The sequence below is a fragment of the Pseudorasbora parva genome, chromosome 1 (assembly GCF_024679245.1).
Source record: "Pseudorasbora parva isolate DD20220531a chromosome 1, ASM2467924v1, whole genome shotgun sequence".
In the NCBI taxonomy this organism is placed as follows: Eukaryota; Metazoa; Chordata; class Actinopteri; order Cypriniformes; family Gobionidae; genus Pseudorasbora; species Pseudorasbora parva.
The window spans coordinates 67,374,896-67,394,318 of NC_090172.1; the positions used below are offsets into that span (position 1 = coordinate 67,374,896).

The 19,423-nt window shown below is 40.4% G+C and overlaps 1 protein-coding gene across 1 annotated transcript; it reads right to left on the reverse strand.

Annotated features, from left to right (window-relative positions):
• Positions 1 to 417: 417 nt before the first annotated feature.
• Positions 418 to 18,365, reverse strand: LOC137074962 (C-type mannose receptor 2-like). The gene is made up of 5 exons (XM_067443106.1): positions 18,269 to 18,365; positions 16,576 to 16,614; positions 16,130 to 16,483; positions 939 to 1,286; positions 418 to 773 (listed from the first exon to the last, which is right to left on the reverse strand). Exons 1-5 carry the CDS (start codon positions 18,363 to 18,365, stop codon positions 418 to 420), a joined length of 1,194 nt encoding a protein of 397 aa, XP_067299207.1.
• Between the last annotated feature and the right edge of the window lie 1,058 nt (positions 18,366 to 19,423).

The window sequence follows — 19,423 nt, forward strand, 5'->3', positions numbered from 1 at the left end:
GCCACAACAAGTCATCACATAATGATACCTTTATAAATCATCAGCTAATGATTAATTAAAGCAGACGACTGAAGCTGAAATGCATGGCTTTGACCCGTTGTGGTAATTAACACATTAATTTACATTATTAGTTAATATAATATGTTATTAAGGAATTAATACATTACGACACATTTAACTAATAACTATTTAATGATTTCTTAATCTATTAATGATGTATAATCTTCATTAGTGTCTGATGCAGTAATCATTAATGAATGTGTTCGTTCATCATTAGTAATACATTAACTCATGATTATCTGTGCATTAGTTAAGCATGAATTAATGTATATTTGTGCACCCATATTGTAAAGTGTTACCAAAGTGTTTTCCAGTTAAAAAAAGATATGCCAGTCATGACGAACACAAACATATCTTTCACTCATTTGTGCAGATGAAGTAGAGTTTGTTGGTCTCAGGAAGGCTGATCCAGCGCTGATCTCCTCCAGACTGAACTGCTCCAGATCTCACTCCAGACTCACATTGATCTGAATCATCTTTCTCCCATTTCCGATAGCACAGAGTCTCTCCGCTCACCCAGAACCAGAGTCCCACAGTACAGGAGTGACGTAAACCCAACCACACCGCCTCAGTAGACGCCGCTTTAACCACATTCATCACACGACGCTGTATCTTCTCTGAATGAACCGAGACCAGATCCACATGTTTCTCTCTGCAGTATCTCAGAGCTTCAGACCACGTCCGGTTCTCTTTGATCAGAATCAGTCCAGTATCTGGACACAAAACAAACCACAAGCAAAAACTAGAGAGAGACTGATCAAAAACAACATGCAGAACACACACTGTGGAGGAATCTGTCATGTCAGACATGTAGCGTGAACTTTAAGATATCTGGAGGTGATGGATGGATTGTGTGTGATTTGTGAGGATCTGCTCACCTTTTTGACACACAAAAGGATTTTGGTTGTTGCAAGAGTAGTCATTCCATTGTCCCTGAGCATTCGGTTTGATCTCTGTACAGTTTTCAACACCTCCACCGTTATTAGGTTCACCAGTCTCCCAGTATCTGAATGAGGAGTCACTCTGATCTGACCACTGCCATGAGTCTCTGAACAGACCGATCCAGATCTGTGATCCAGATAAGTTACGATCACTGATGAACTTCTCAATCTGTTGACTCTCATCCTGGTTCCTCACACTGACCAGATCAATGTGATTCTGTCTGCAGTAACTCTGAGCGTCTCTCCAGTTCTTCATCTGATCGACTAAGACGAGTCCTGTGCTCACTTTAAGAACAGAAACAGATTCATGAGTCAGTTTGTTCATTATTCTTATACTGATTTATGGTTTGGATGTGAATAAGAGCAGCGGTGGAGCATCAGAAACACGTTTCATTCATAGACTTTTGGAGTTTAAAAGATAAATAAGTGATTATTGACCTTTTTGATCTTTATAAAGCACATTTGTTATGACGAAAGAAATGATGATGATTAGGTAATAATAATTAAGTTTTAATCCTGAAACTATAATCATGTAATGGCGGTTTCACTGGTCTCATCCAGCATTATTGTTACAGACGGTCGCGGACGCGGACACATACACACACACACACACACACACACACACACACACACACACACACGCACACGATCAGCATCTGAACCTCAACAATGATGACAACATTAAAGCTCCATTAGGCAGTGCATGATGGCAGCCACCAATTAAAACCAACCAAACTAAAAACCCAATAATGCAGCTGAATTTTTCTATTATTGCCCGCCAAACAACAAGAAAACAAGACAAGGGAGAGAAAAAGACAAGGGTGATAAGCCAAAGCAGCAGAAACTATATTTCTCTCGGTCTGCCATCATGCCACTTGACCCTCCAGAAGTCAGAAGACTTGTGGCCGTGTTCATTTCTATGGACTAAAATGACTGAGGCTGAGCGCTGTCCTCCACTTAAACTTTAGACTTCCAGAGAAAGCATAAGCTATGTTCATCATCCACACTTTGTGCGTGACAGTTTTGCATTGTGAACCTCTTGAATTCAAAGAGAATAAAATAATGACAACAATAAGAAAAGAACAAATGTGCATCTTGTGATGGCATTAGAGTTTATACAGTTCTGTTGTGTCTAATCAGAATCAGAATCAGAAAGAGCTTTATTGCCAAGTGTGCTTTCACACACAAGGAATTTTTTTTGGTGCTGAAGCTTCCAGTGCACATAAACAATACAATACAACACGGTAATAAAAAATTCTAAGAATAAAAATATGAAGAAAAATATGAACAGTATAAGGTCACGGTTACGTTTAGTCAGAAGACGTAGATTATGAGCATTTACAGTATTTGGGTGGTACGAATAAATATAAATAATAAATAATATAAGTAATATAAGTAATCACCTGAGTTTAGGAGATATTGCACTAAAAAGTGGGAATAATTGCACTTATAGGCATTTGCCTTGGGGGGGGGGGGGGGGGGGGGGGTTAACTGTTCAAGAGGGAAATGGCCTGTGGGAAGAAACTGTTCCTATGCCTAGATGTTCTAGTGGCCAGTGATCGGAGTCGCCGTCCTGACGGTAACAGTTCAAACAAGAGGTGTCCGGGGTGAGTGGAGTCTGTGATGATTTTACCCGCTCTCTTCCTCACTCTGGAAGAGTACAGGTCCTGGAGGGTTGGCAGTTGGCACCAATAATCCTCTCTGCAGTCCGGATGGTACGTTGCAGTCTCCTGATGTCTGATTTGGTAGCTGAACCAAACCAGACAGTGATGGAGGTGCATATAACCGACTCAATGACAGCTGAGTAGAACTGAATCAGCAGGTCCTGTGGCAGGTTGAACTTCCTCAGCTGACGAAGGAAGTACAGTCTCTGCTGAGCCTTTTTCACATTGGAGTCAATGTGATTGTCCCACTTCAGGTCCTGAGAGATGGTAGTTCCCAGGAACCTGAATGACTCCACTGCGTCCACAGTGCTGTTCAAAGATGGTGAGTGGGGGGGAGTGCTGGGATGTTCCTCCTGAAGTCCACTATCATCTCCACCGTTTTGAGCGCATTCAGCTCAAGGTTGTTATACCTGCACCAGACAGCCAGCTGTTCAACCTCCAGTCTGTAAGCAGACTCGTCACCGTTCTGGATAAGGCCGATGACAGTGGTGTCATCTGCAAATTTCAGAAGCTTGACAGAGGAGTCTTTAGAAGTGCAGTCATTGGTGTACAGGGAGAAGAGCAGTGGGGAGAGAACGCACCCCTGGGGGGCACCAGTGCTGATTGTAAGAGTGCTGGATGTGAGTTTACCCAGTCTCCCTCGCTGCTGCCGGTCTGTCAGGAAGCTAGAGATCCATTGACAGATTGAGGATGGTATGGAGAGCTGGGTCAGTTTGGCTGTGAGGAGATCAGGCATGATGGTATTAAAGGCTGAACTGAAGTCCACAAATAGGATCCTTGCATAGGTCACAGGTCTGTCGAGATGTTGCAGGATATAATGCAGTCCAATGTTGACTGCATCATCCACAGACCTGTTTGCTCTGTAGGCAAATTGAAGAGGATCCAGCAAGGGTCCAGTGATGTCCTTTAGGTGGGCCAACACCAGTCTTTCAAATGACTTCATGACAACAGACGTGAGAGCAACAGGTCTGTAGTCATTTAGTTCAGTGATTTTGGTTATTTTGGGGACGGGAATGATAGTGGAGCGTTTGAAGCAGCTGGGAACTTCACACTGCTCCAATGATCTGTTGAAGATCTGCGTGAAGACTGGGGCCAGTTGGTCAGCGCAGGCTTTCAAACAAGCAGATGAGATGCCGTCTGAGCCCTGAAGCTTTCTTGGTCTTCTGTTTTTTGAAGACTTGGCTCACGTCCTCCACACAGACTTTAAGCTCAGGTTGGATGGCAGGAGTGGGGAGAAGAGGGGGTGCAGGAGGTGATGGTGAGGGTGTGAAGTGCAGATCAGGGTGGGTGTGAGGTGTGAGACTGGGCTTTTCAAACCTGCAGTAGAATGTATTTAGATCATCAGCCAGTTGTGGATTCTCTACAGCTCGGGGGGATGGTGACTTGTAGTTGGTGATGTTCCTCAGGCCTTTCCAGACTGATGCAGGGTCGTTGGCTGAAAACTGGTTTTTCAGCTTTTCAGAGTAGCTTGTTTTAGCAACTCTGATCTCCTTTGTCAGTCTGTTCCTGGCTTGGTTATACAAGATCTCATCCCCACTTCTGTAAGCATCCTCTTTGGCATGACGAAGCTGTTTGAGTTTCCCAGTAAACCATGGTTTATCATTTGTGAATGATAAGAATGACTGGGTAGGAATGCATGTATCCTCACAGAAACTGATGTATGATGTTACAGTATCTGTGAGCTCATCCAGATCGGTGGTAGCAGCTTCAAAAACAGTCCAATCAGTGCAATCGAAGCAGGCTTGTAAGACCTGCTCTGCTTCATTAGTCCATCTTTTTACAGTCCTTATTACAGGTTTAGCTGATTTCAGTTTCTGCCTGTAGGTCGGTATAAGATGAACCACACAGTGATCAGACAACCCCAAAGCTGCCCGCTGGACGGAGTGATATGCATCTTTTATTGTTGTATAACAGTGGTCCAGTATATTACTGTCTCTGGTGGGACATGTAGCGTGCTGTCTGTATTTTGGCAGTTCACGGGAGAGATTTGCTTTGTTAAAATCTCCAAGAATGATTAAAAGAGAGTCTGGGTAGCTTTGTTCTGTTTCAGCGATTTGTTCAGCCAGCTGCTGCAGTGCCGCGTTCACACACGCGTCTGGAGGAATGTAAACATTCACGAGAACGAACGAGGAAAACTCTCGTGGCGAGTAAAAAGGTTTACAGTTTATGAAAAGCGCCCCTAAGTTAGGAGAGCACATCTTCTTCAGCGTTGTTACATCTGAACACCAACTTTCGTTAATGTAGAAACACAATCCACCACCTCTCGTTTTCCCTGTAAGTTCCGTGATGCGATCCGCTCTGAACAGCTGGAAGCCCGGCAGATGTAGTCCGTTGTCCGGAATGGCTTCACTCAGCCAGGTTTCAGTGAAGCACAGTGCAGCAGATTTATTAAAGTCCCTGTTAATGCGGGAGAGGAGAAGAAGTTCGTCCGTTTTGTTAGGAAGGGATCGGAGATTCGCAAGATGAATACTGGGGAGTGCAGTGCGGAGGCCGCGCGAGCGGAGTTTAACCAGCGCGCCGGCTCGCTTCCCTCGTTTGCGTCCCGCCGCGCGTTTTAAAAACACAGCTGCCCCTCCAACGAGAATGTCCCGCAAAACGTCCGAATATTCAAAAAATGTAGATATGTTGTCTGGTGTGTGTGTCCTAATGTCCAGTAGTTCGTCTTTGGTAAAACGGATCGGAAAAGAATGACTAAGCGCAGAACAAACAGAGAAAAACAACACAATAGCAGAGGAGCTCCACAACGAGGCGGCCATCCGCGGCGCCATCATGATGATATTCATGATATTCTAATATGAACAGACCCAAACTATTCCCAGATATAGCCAGATCATCACTTTACCTCTACCATACTTATAACAGACTTAGATTCTGTCTGTCATCCTTTCTTTCATTGTCTTGAGCCTTCACTTTCTCAATTATCTGCTATATTGTTAGCCTGGAGAGCCCACAGTCATTATTCTACATCATGTTGGCTTCTTCTGGATGTAAAATGCTCTGAAGTTCAGTTTGGAAGTAACTTGCCCAACCCTGATTATTACTGTAATTAAATGTGCTTTGAGACATGAGGTAGTGTAACGTCGTCTCTCGTCTCGTCTCTGCAGACGCTGCTGTGTGTTTGTGTGTTTTGAAGTAGACGTGGCTTTGGAGAGCTATCTGTAGATCTCATGCTTTCAAACGTAGCTTGCTATCACTACACTGTAAAATCGAATTAATAAAAGCATGCAAACCGATTGCCTTTAACAATAAAGTAATATAGGGATAGTGTGTTGTGCTGACAAATGCTTAGTTAGTATAAATCACTTTCACAAGCGCTCTAGTGACTAAACAAGAACAGTGTTTTGATGTTGTGTGTGTGTGTGTGTGTGTGTGTGTGTGTGTGTGTGTGTGTGTGTGTGTGTGTGTGTGTGTGTGTGTGTGTGTGAGAGAAGAATTATCAATTGCAATATTGTCACAAATATAGAGATTGTTAGCAATATAGTTTAAAACGATAACTCAACATTAAAAACCTTTTAAAAGCCACATATGTATTCCTTCCCTTTAAGTTAAATAACTGTGATTTCTTGTTGCATCAATAGGAAGAAGAACTACAATAAAATAAAGTTCCTAAGAGTCCAACCACAGGGAATACTGATCTCTGAACTCCATAATGGTGACTTCAGATAAAAACCATTTTAGGAAAATCAAAATCAGTTTATGAAATCACCTTATGTGCTGCACCAGGCTGGGAAGACTGAATCTGCAATGGGTAAACAGCTTGGTGTGAAGAAATCAACTGTGGGAGCAATCATTAGAAAATGGAAGACATACAAGACCAATGATAATCTCCCTCGATCTGGGGCTCCACACAAGATCTCACCCAGTGGGGTCAAAATGATCACAAGAACGGTGAGCAAAAATCCCAGAACTGCACAGGGGAACTAGAGAATAACCTGCAGAGAGCTGGGACCAAAGTAACAAAGGCTACAATCAGTAACTGACTTTAGCTGACTTGAATGTCAGACGACCCCTTTGGCTCACTGTAAGGAGTTGTCTGAGTAACAGAGAGCAAAAGGTGAATTGGGGCAATTGGGGTGGTGTCTAACCCTTTTTTAATTCCAGCTGGTGTTCCTCAGGGGGGACTTCTATCCCCCCTGCTTTTTGTCATCTGCATAAACAGCTTGGATTCATGTCTGCCTCCTTCGATAATTGGATTCAGTGTCGGAATGGGGACAGGAATTTACATTGGCAATGAATGAAACTAAGACAGTGGACATGGTGATCAGTGCTAGGAATGAGCAAAACATTCCTTGTCCTTCTTCTCCTGTTATTTCTGGACATGTGATTAGTAGAGTTTTATCCTTTAAACTGCTTGGTGTCCATATCTCTTCCGATCTGTCATGGGACGCCCACACTAAGTACATGATTATGAAAGTACATCCTAGAATCTATTATCTTTGTGTTGCTAAAAAAGCGGTCTACCTTTTGATGTTTTAACACAAATATATTTGACTTTTATTCGGCCAGTTCTAGAATACGCAAGCCCAGTATGGGGCGGACTGCCTAAAGGTCTCTCTGATGAGTTGGAGAGGGTTCAAAAACGTTGCTGTCGGATAATAGGTATTACGACTTCAACCACGTTACATATTTTTACTAAATTAATTAAGGACAGTTCATCACCACTGCATTGCTTCCTGTCTGTGGCTCCAACACCCAGTTATCAATTGCGGCAACACAGGACATTTGTCATGCCCAGAAATAAAACAAAAAGAAAAAGACATGAACTTTCTGTTATTCCACATGCTCTTAAATTGTTTCACAAATACTCTTTGGGTGTTTAATTGTATGAAATCCAGTTCTGCTTTTTTTTTCTATGTGTGTGTGTGCACTTTGTGCTGTACTTGTATTTGTGTGTATTTGTGCTTGATGTTAATGATAATATGTTAGAATTGTGTGTTTTTTGGATTTTTAGCTGTTTTTAAACTAGGTGTTATGGTTGTTTCTGAGTATATGTTTTGTTTGACACATTTCAGGGTTTTGTACTGCAATATCCTGCCTTGTCAAACCTTAAATAAACCTTAACCTATACACACTACACGGCCAGTGACTCAAATCCTACAGTGCCAGATGAGTCCCCTGCTTGAGCCAGTACATGTCCAAGCCCGTCTGAAGTTTGCTAGAGAGCATCTGGATGATCCAGAAGAGGATTGGGAGAATGTCATATGGTCAGATGAAACCAAAATATAACTTTTTGGTAAAAACTCAACTTGTCATGTTTGGAGGAGAAAGAATGCTGAGTTGCACCATACCTACTGTGAAGCATGGGGGTGGAAACATCATGCCTTGGAGCTGTTTATCTGCAAAGGGACCAGCACAACTGATCCATGTAAAGTAAAGAATAAATGGGGCCATGTATCGTGAGATTTTGAGTAAAAACCTCCTTCAATCAGCAAGGGCATTGAAGATGAAATGTGGCTGGGTCTTTCAGCATGACAATGATCCCAAACACAACGCCCGGGCAATGAAGGAGTAAGGGCTGTGCACAGACATTTAGAGGGGCAGTGGCCCAAACCAAAAAAGGGGTCACTATAAGGGGATTGAGTATCATCTTACTATAGAGAATGAATAACAAACCTTTTACAATCATACTGTGAAAACAAGTGTTAAATTTAAATTAAATTTATGTTGTTCTAATTATTCTTCCAAAAAGTTGATTCTGGGCTAATTTGATCTCTTTTCTACTTAATTTTTTTTATTGGAGATTTAAGTAGCAAATGAGAATCAGTAAAAATATTGAATATATTTTGAGACAAAGGTCTTGTTTATGATTTATTTAAATCATACGCAACAATTTTTAATAAAAGAATATGTAAAAGTATGGTATTTGGAGTAAAATGCATATTTATCATGATAATAAACAGCTGACTGACTTCCATTTGTTGGAATGACATGGTTAAGATTCAGCTGGTAAATATCTTAAGTTGGGTGTCCATCTTAGAGGTAACATCATATTTATAATAAAAAATACGATAATAATCACATAATACAAATATATTATTGCTCTGAAAGCATTATATAGCTTGATTCATTTTCATGTGCAGTATGAAAATACATGTGAGCTGTTGTAGTAGTTACAACGACAAAACGTTATTAAATTATTATGGGATCTTATTCATTCAATGTTTTCAGAATATTTACTTAAAAATTTGTTTCTGTAATTTAAAAATATTTTTATATTAACATTTTAATATTTACTGAACAATGGTTAATTATTTTATTAATCAAAATAAACAAGAAAATAATCAATAAATAAACAATAAAGAAGTGCAAACGTTGCTAGAGATTTTTTCAGAAGTGTGAACTTTTTTGAAAAACGAGCACATTTTTCGGTGTGCTTTAGCCCCATTTTACTCTGATGCAACTCATTTATATTTATAAAAGCCTTTATTACCTTTTTTAAAATTGTGTTTTCGATTAATATGGTCTAAATAAAATATCATAAATGTGACGTATGTTATAGATACTAGTATTAACTCGCAAAATTGATTATAATCAGAAATCTATTTTATAGGAGTTAAAGAGTGACAAACTGTCAGCAATATTCAGAATAGCCAACAGTATGACGATTTACCCGCTGGCATGCTGGTGTTTGAATCAATGTTTGCACTGTCGAAACAAACAAACTACTGATTCCGCGGATCAACCGCTGTCTGTATGTGGATTGTAGTTTATAATATACCCGTTAATGGGATGACATTCTTTAACTGCCGGCTCCACAGAGAGCGGACACCGCCGCAGACTCTGAGCCATGCTGCAGAGCGAGCGGGAAAACACAAAACAGATTAGCGGAATTAGTGGTTTTTGCACTTTTTTCCAGGAGGGGCACCTTAGCTGATGAGGTTCAAAGGGGGCAGTGGCTCTAGCCACCGGGTCACCCCCCTGTGCATGGCCCTGGCAGGAGTGGCTTCTTAAGAAGCATTTCAAGGTCCTGAAGTGGCCTAGCCAGTCTCCAATTTGTGTTGCCCAGAAACAGCCCCAAAACATCACTGCGCTAAAGGAGATCTGAATACAGGAATGGACCAAACTATCAGCAACAGTGTGTAAAAATCTTGTGGTGACAGAAAATGTTTAAAGGGGGGGTGAAACACTCAGTTTCAGTCAGTGTCATGTCAATCTTGAGTACCTATAGAGTAGCATTGCATCCTGCATATCTCCGAAAAGTCTTTATTTTTTTTATAATTATATAAGAAAGATGCGCTGTTCCGAGTCTTTCCGAAAAAAGCCGAGCGGGTGGGGGCGTGTCGTGTGACCGGAGCTAAATAATGACGTGTGCAGCAGCGCGCTGCAGTGAGGAAGGTGAGTCGCTCTGTGAGGAAAGTGATTCGCTCTGTGAGGAAAGTGATTCGCTCAGTGAGGAAAGTGATTCGCCCGCCGCGTGAGGAAAGTGAGTCGCTCTGTGAGGAAAGTGATTCGCTCAGTGAGGAAAGTGAGTCGCTCTGTGAGGAAAGTGATTCGCTCTGTGAGGAAAGTGATTCGCTCAGTGAGGAAAGTGATTCGCCCGCCGCGTGAGGAAAGTGAGTCGCTCTGTGAGGAAAGTGATTCGCTCAGTGAGGAAAGTGATTCGCCTGCCGCGTGAGGAAAGTGAGTCGCTCTGTGAGGAAAGTGATTCGCTCAGTGAGGAAAGTGATTCGCTCAGTGAGGAAAGTGATTCGCTCAGTGAGGAAAGTGATTCGCCTGCCGCGTGAGGAAAGTGAGTCGCTCTGTGAGGAAAGTGATTCGCCCGTCGCGTGAGGAAAGTGCTAATACAGATCGACCGCCGGCCTATCAGTGGGTAAGTCAGTAGCTACTGGTTATATCACCTGTTTAGCATCCTACAAGCCAGCGCTTTGATGGGCGTAGCCTGTTGCTTTCGCTCTCTCCCTCGCTCTCTCTCACGCGCTTCCGGTAGAATTGTCCGTAAGGCCCATACAAGGAAATTCCGCCTCCGTTAACGTCAAAGGGGACGCATGATCTCAAAAAACTTGCCGAAACTTATGACTAACCGGAAGTAGTATTTTTTGACAAAGAAATACTCCCATCAAACGTCCACCTTAACTTTTGAAACTTTGTCTATGTTTAGTATGGGAATCCAAGTCTTTAACAGTGTAAAAAGATCAGTATGCATGAAACAGCATTTCACCCCCCCCTTTAAACTCTGTCATTGCCAAAGGGTATATAACAAAGTATTGAGATGAACTGTTGTTATTGACCAAATACTTATTTTCCGCCATAATTTGCAAAAAATGTTTTGCAAATTTTCAAATAAAATCTTTAAAAATCAGACAAAGTGATTTTCTGGAATTTTTTTTTTCTTTTTTTCTTTTCTGTCTCTCATAGTTAAAGTGTACCTATGATGAAAATGACAGGCCTCTCTCATATTTTTAAGTGAAAGAACTTGCACAATTGGTGGCTGACTAAATACTTGTATATAAGTATATATATATATATATATATATATATATATATATATATATATATATATATATATATATATATATATATAAAAAAAAATATATATATATATATATATATATATATATATATATATATATATATATATATATATATATATATATATTAGGGCCGGGACTCGATTAAAAAAAATTATCTAATTAATTTGAGGCTTTGTAATTAATTAATCGCATTTTAATTGCATATAAATATTTGACCTGAGAACAGTGAGAAGTAATTTTTAACATGTATTTTTTAGTATACCATTGAATAATTGTCAGGGTTCTGCCCTGGCAGCTCTGTCTGTTTTGTCTTTGTTTAATGTTTCTATGTTTGTGTTGTGTCTTAGTACTTGGGTCTGTCTCTCTCTGTGTTTGTCATGTGTTCCTCTTGTCCTGCCTCCTTGTTTGCTGTTACCACGCCCCCTTGTTTAGTCTGGTCTAGTCCTCGGTTCACTAATTGTGCTCACCTGTTCCTCATGTGCTCTGGTCCCTTTATATTGTGCTACCTTCCCTCTTGTCTTTGCTGGTTCGTTGTGTATGTTTGAGCGTTTGCTTGTGCGTACATGTCTCTAGCTCCTTGTCTAGCCTATTCTAGTTTTAGTGTCTCCTGTTTTTCTAGCTTTGAATTTATTTTCAGTTTTTTCTTTGTTCCTGAGTTTTTGAGTCTAGGGAAGTTTCTGTCTTTATTTTTGCTCGTTTTCTCCAGGTTTTATTTTGGTATTTCTCTCTAGCCTTATTGTTTAGTTTTCTGGTTTTGATAGCTTACCATTTTTATTTTTCCTGTTTTCCACTTTTATTTTCAGTTCAGTCTTTTTATAGAGATTGGTTTTGTTTTATTTTTCTTCGTTTTCTAGCTCCAGTTGTTATTAAGTTTTTGTTTAATTTAGTCATAGTTCTTAGTTTGTCTGTTTCTTGTTGTCTTGTCTAGAGTCTTGTTGTGTGTGTGTCCTGTGTTTTTTCCCTGGCTGCTGTCTCCACTGCCTGTCAGCCAAGACTCCTGCTTCTGTGAGAACATCAAGCCTCAGGTTCCTGCCTGGACTGGTCCACCATCGCCCTGCCTGGTGTTGCCTCCGACGCTGTCGTCAAGTTCATTGGCTGCCTGGACTGGTCTCAGTGGTCATCCTCCCCTAACCGTCATCGTGGTGTCTTTCCCCTGCCCTGGTGTTTGGACTGTCACTCATCCACTACCCCATTGTGTCTGTTGATCTGTCTTGTTAATAAACTGTCCTTGTTCACTCTGCATCTGGGTCCTCCACTTCCTGATCCCTTACAATAATGACTGAATACATAAGCTTAATCAACAAAATATAGTTTATTTATTTCAGTCTAGCAGTGCAATGTTTTCCATTAAGTTTAGCAAAAGCATATTTGTGATATTTGAGGCTCGATGTGCTGCGGTGATACGCTAATTCCTTGTTGTATAGCTTGCACACAACCATGCTCTTGTCGACGGTTCCATTCTTTCGTTTTTTTAAAACAAAATGTCCCATCCACGGGGCCAAGCAAAGCAGTCTCATCAGCTTCTTCGTTCATGTTCACTATGGTTTGTTGTTGTCGTAACTCGTGAGCGCTAGTTGGTGTTCCAGTATAATCGGTCCGTTGAAACTCATTCATTGAAAAACGTTCCGCGGTGCAAGAATAAGTGTGGTTACATTTTTTTTCGTAATTAATTAACGAGTTAAAGTTACGTAATTAATCGTAATACTACACACAATTATACTATACTACACACAATTATACTACACACAATTATACTCATCGGATCTGGACCCAAACCAAGAAGACATAAACCAATTCCTCGATAACACCCTTCTACCAAAACTCAACCCGGAACAAATGAACTCTCTCGAATTACCAATCACTGAAAAAGAACTCCACTCTGCGCTCAATCACATGCAAAATAATAAAGCACCAGGACCGGATGGCTTCCCTGCTGAGTTCTACATTCATTTTTGGTCAACCTTATTCCCACTATTCAGTAGAACAATAACAGAAATAAAACAAAATGCTAAATTCCCATCCCACATGAACACAGCGCTTATATCGCTCATCCCTAAACCTAACAAAGACCACACCCTCACATCTAACTACCGTCCTATATCACTTATAAATGTTGACATAAAAATTATCAGCAAAGCATTATCCTATAGAATTGAAAGAATAATACCACATATCATCCATCCTGATCAGACCGGCTTTATAAAGGGTAGACACGCATCCAACAATACTCGCAGATTATACAATTTAATGCATTACTCATCAGTACAACAGAAAGATACTCTCATTGCCACCTTAGATGCAGAAAAAGCTTTTGATAGGGTCAACTGGAAATTTTTATTCACCACACTACAAAAATTTGGCTTTGGAGAGTCATTTATTAACTGGATCAAGATTTTATACACATCACCGTCTGCCACAGTCACAACCAATGGACTAACATCACAAAGCTTTGCACTGCACAGGGGGACGAGGCAAGGATGTCCACTCTCTCCATCTCTATTCACCATTTTTATTGAACCCCTAGCAGCAGCCATCCGCCAAAACCCATCAATCAAAGGCATTGAAACACCACAACAAACACATAAAATCTCACTTTATGCAGATGATATTCTACTATTTATACAAGAACCTCTAGTGTCTTCACAAGAAATAATTAAAACAATCCAGTCTTTTTCAAAAATCTCAGATTACGCAATAAATTGGAACAAATCATCCATCCTCCCTTTACATAAATCCAAATGGGATGTGGCACCCCACCAATCACCCATACCTATATGTCATGATCACATCACTTACTTAGGCATCAAGATTTCCTCCAGACTGTCAGAGTTGGTAACACTTAACTTCACACCACTGCTAAAAAAAATAGAAGATGACTTGCTTCGATGGCTCAACCTTCCAATCTCCATAATTGGCAGAATAGCAGCAATAAAGATGACAATTTTACCAAAAATCAACTATCTATTCTCAATGATTCCAAGCCACCCCACACTCACCTGGTTTAAATCATTAGACTCCATTATCACTCGCTTTTACTGGAAAAATAAAACTCACTACACTATTTTATCCTATTCAAGGATAAAACTCACTACACTACAAAAAAACAAGGCTCAAGGAGGACTAGAAGCACCAAATTTTTATTATTACTCGATAGCTAACCAACTGCAATACATATACAAATGGACCCACCCCACCCAATCCGATATTATATGGCTAGATATAGAACAATCACTCTGCAAAGAATTAAATATAGCTGACATACCATTCCTCACAAAAACAATCAAACAACACACATGTTTTAAGGCTGTAACTATAGCTTCCACTCTGACAGCCTGGTGGAAATTTCACCAAATCACAAATTCTATACTTACCAACAATAAAATGGGAAAACGATCTCTCAATAGTTCCTGATGCCAACTTCTGGACCCAAATCTGTAAAAACATCTATTTCATGTCCAAAAATGATAATCTTCAATTAATACAATACAAAACACTTCACAGAACACACTACACGGCCAATAGATTAGCTAAAATGGGTTTCACATCAGAAATTTGCACACATTGCAGGTAGAAATCTACAGAAACATACATCCATGCAACCTGGCACTGCACTCCAATCAAACACTTCTGGGAAGAGGTCACACAGTCACTATCCACTATAGTGGGCGACCACATCCCACTATCGCCCTCTCTTTGCTTGCTAGGGGACCTCACAATAATTACAGATAAAACTATAAACTTTAAAACTCTCCTCATAGCCCTAACCATTGCCAAGAAAACTATCCTCATGAACTGGAAAACTCGTAACAAAATACACATTAACCACTGGAAAAATCTTCTCACCAACTTTATTACAATGGAATACACATCTCTCCCCTATAATCCCTCATCTGAAAGCGACCTCTGCCATCCGACACTTTCTGACCTCTTACAACTCTGAATCCTCTCTCTCTCCTTAACTCCGACTCCTCCGATCTCTGAATCCTCTCCCTCTCCGTAACTCCGTCTCCTCCCATCTCTTAATCAATCCACAGGTATTACTGCATAGTTCCAATTATTGTCAATATTGTTTCATTGTTTCATTATTGTTATTGTTATGATTGCTATTATTTATTATTATTTTTATTATTGTTGCTGTTTCCATTGTTGTCTTTGCTTTCATCATTGTCGTCATCATCATCATCATCATCATCATCATCATCATCATCATCATCATCAACTATTATTATTGCTATTTTGGAACTTCAAACCTGGTTTTCATTGTCTCCACTACTACTATAGTAAAATCGATTGATTATTTCTAATTTTCCCCCTAATCTTTTCATGTGTTTTTAATGCACCACAATGTAGAAGAGAAATGTGTGTATGTATGTATATTTAAATTGAAAAACCTCATAAACACTAAGGCAGGTAGGACAGGCGAGAAAAGGTTTCTCTAGGACAGCATCTCTGTCCTAAGTTGAGACACTCGCACAATGTCCCCCTTCTTTTAATGCACCTTAGACACTACACACAACATAAAAATAAAATAAAAAATAAAATAAAAAGTATTTTTATTATGAAATTGTAATTGTAAAATATGTAATTTTGCTTATGAATACACAGACCCACACCCACACCTACACTCACCCACACACACCTTATACATTAACACACTTTTATTTCACCTCTAGAATTATGTAATTACTCGATTGTCAATTACTGCACTATTGTGGTTTGTATGTCTGTATGTCAATAAAAAAATAAAAATAAAAAAATAAATAAAAAAACATTAATTAATCTTAATTAACGCGTTAAAGTCCCGGCCCTAATATATATATATAATTTTTTGTCTTGGAAAACTGTTGAATTTTATAGTGTGACCTCTCCGAAATTGCCTACCCTACATTTAATTTATAAATGAATAATAAACTGTTAGTAGAAAACATTCTGGAGCGGTTGTATTTGGTAAATGGTGAATCTATAAATGGTAATTTTAAATAGTTGCACTCACTGTTGTTGCAGATGAACTGAAGAGAAGTACTACAGAGATAATTATAAAACTTTCCATTTGACATATATCCACAATCTCTGCCGTCAGGTTGTCCAGATCCCCAGTTCAGATAGAGCACAGGATCACCTGAAGACCACTGCCATTTATTAACACTCGTCCTCTGCAGCCCAATCCAGACACCCTGAACACCTCCATCAGTCACACTCTTCTTCAGCTCGATCATGTCGGTCATGTTGTCAGCGGTGGCCAGATCTGTGTAATTCTCTCTGCAGTATCTCTGAGCTTCAGTCCAGGTCTTGTTCACGTTTATAAAGTGATACTGACGCTGAACACATTCAGATACGGAGCAGAGAGCTGTGAAAGAGAGGGTTTGATTTAATGCTTTTCATAACAGGGTCAAACCTGATGAAACTATAAACCAGAAATAAAACTACAGACACACTCACCAATGAGAAGAAGAACCAAATATAGAGTTTGCTCCATTTCTGAGGAAGAAACACATTGAAAAATCTCATATTCATCTTATAGTAAAACATACTCATAAGCAGATACATATAACTCAATTCACAATCATTGAGACAATATGATCATCTCAGAGTCTAATTGTGTGTGAAGAATGATCATGTGAGTTGTTCTTACTTTAGAGGTTGTGTGTTTCTGTCCTGAGTCTGATGTTTCTGTCTGCAGCTTTAAACTACGTGATTATTATATCTGCTCTCATCCCTCATTCAGCGCATCACATCATTTGGTTATTTCTCTAGAAAGCCCCGTGTCATATTTTACTTCCTCTAGATTTGTGTAGTTGTCCACCTCTTTCTCCTTATTTGCATACTGACGTCTGAGTCAGTCCATCCATTTCCTGGCCTGTACAACTCGTGTTACATCCAAAGGTTATTGGACTCTCATGAGTCAAATTAAATATTATAACCTTCTGCTTCTGTTTCAGAAAAAAACTGTTTTATTTCTTCTGTCTCAATACCAGATTGTGATTGGCTGGGACTTTAAAACATTACACTGAAATCAAGTGTGTATGAGTTCAAAAGAACGGTTTATACTCAATCTGACTCGATGCATTTACCTTTCTGTCTTATCATTGGTCTAAAGTAAATTAGTTTAGATTACAGTTGTGCCTGATACTGTAAAAGCGCATTAATCAATGTGGTCTCACAGATTTCTGTGAAATGAACACGGACCCTTAACTCAAAAATCTGTGGTAGTTTCACAGAATCACTGAATATTCAGTGATGGGTTCACTGAAGTGATGCCTATGTAAGTCAATGACAGGCAGCATCCGTGGTCCACACACGGATTCCCAACACACATTTAATTATTTGCAGTTGTAAAAGTTGACATGATTGTATGAATATTTATAGCCTACTTTTATATTTCAGAGCAATTAACTCCACTCCTAATCTAAACCTACCCACTTATCAACAATATAAAACACATTACAGGCAAATAAATGTACAGTCACAGTTATTTATGCAAAAACGGTCCAGAAAGAGTATAGAAGTATTAACTCATGATGCATTCCAAGTCTTCTGAAGTCATACGATATCTTCATGTGAAGAACAGAGTTGATGTTCTTAATGTTTTAGTCGTTGAAATGATGATCGCACTCCTTTGTGAACAGAACACACACAGAGCATTGTCGCACTCGTTAATATTTCTGATTCAAATGATACACAAAAGTTTAGAATGACGCGATTGGTCACGAGACACACAAGAGCCAATGGCATTTTACGATCAAATCTGACATAATGACGCAATTCACGAGACATACAACAGCCAATGCTGTCAAAGCTGACGTGACATTAAAATATATTGCTGAGCGTTCACAAACACAGTCTGTTATGTGAACGCTGGGAGAAAATCAGATGTGTATCAGTATATTAGATCTGTGCACTCCGTCTTAAAGTGACAGTAGCCTAATATACAATACATTACCAAAAGTATTCAAACATTCTTTGTCTCTGTAGAGGATATCACCCAGTCGGTCTGAAGGGTAAGGCTGCGTGTCTAGACGGCATCCCGGCCCACATACTCAGAGCACGGGTGTTTGAACAGACATTTTCAACCTCTCCCTCTTTCTGTCCGTGGCTTCATCATACTTTAAAATACCCACGATCACGCATGTACCAAAGCAAGCAGTATCAGCTGTTGTCCTGACACCCACCATCAGCAAGTTCTGTGAGGGCTGATCTACATTTGCTCTGTGCTGACCCACTTCACCCATTACAGTTCGCTTCCCGGGACAATAATTCATGATGATGAAACTGCCTTCACTCTCTCTCTCCCACCCGGATGAAAAGAGCAGATAAAGCTGTTTGTGATCTACAGTTCAATATCATAGCGCCATTAAAGCTTGATATGAAACTTAGTGCTCTGGGTCTGAACAGATCTTTGTGCAGCTGGATCAAGAACATCCTGCCAGATGTCAGGAGGTCAGAATAAGCAGCGATGTTCTGATTGGGCCAGCGCTTCCCGTGTTGTGATTGGACAGCAGCTTACATTTACATTTAATCATTTAGCAGACGCTTTTATCCAAAGCGACTTACAAAAAAACGGAGAGTAATAGAAGCAACGAAACAAACAAGGCCAACAACATGTAAGGGCTGTAAGAAATCTCAATTAATTAGCACAGTACCCAAAAGTTTTTATTTATTTATTTATTTTTATAGCCAGCTACAACAAAAACTCACTGTGGCAAGGGGGGCGTGGTTCAGCGAGGTCTGCAGCGGGAGAGAGAGCCGCGGGACGAGCGGTAAGTGAGTGGTTTGGAAGCAGATTAATAACACCTGTCTCTCGTTCCAGTAATGAGCGCGGAGAGGGGATAAAACCTAGGTGGAAGCGGAGATCGAGGAGAGAGAGAGGGACTGCTGACGCGACACACACACACACCCACGGACATTGAGTTGTGGGACACGTTGACCCGGAAGCGGAACGTTTAACCGGAACCCGGAAGTGACTGAGAGAAATACACACTGGCAATAGCCGTGTGAAGAGACTGAGTTTTGGTTCTAATAAAGAGAAGCGTCAGCAGTCAAACCGACCCCCTTGTCCTCTTCCTTCCTTACACAAACGAACTTTATCACACTGGTGCCGAAACCCGGGAAGGAAGTAGGACAGCGCCGCCGCCATGACAACGCCCTCCGCCTCGCCATTTGCGGACATCATCACCTCCCTCGCGGTCCTCCACCAAGACCAACATCAGGCAATGCTGGACCTGCGGGCAGACCAGGAGCGCCGCTTCGAGGCGATTGTCCGCGGCCAGCAAGAGGACCGCGAGCGGTT

What these genes read in the sequence shown, in the direction of transcription:
- LOC137074962 (XM_067443106.1), bottom strand. Translation starts at nt 18,365, where the DNA reads ATGGGTGAAGTGGGTCAGCACAGAGCAAATGTAGATCAGCCCTCACAG. An exon ending in AGCTGATACTGCTTGCTTTG is followed by an intron (nt 16,615 to 18,268) that starts GTACATGCGTGA and finishes TTTCTTCCTCAG; the next exon opens with AAATGGAGCAAACTCTATAT. An exon ending in TCCTTTTGTGTGTCAAAAAG is followed by an intron (nt 774 to 938) that starts GTGAGCAGATCC and finishes TTTTGTGTCCAG; the next exon opens with ATACTGGACTGATTCTGATC.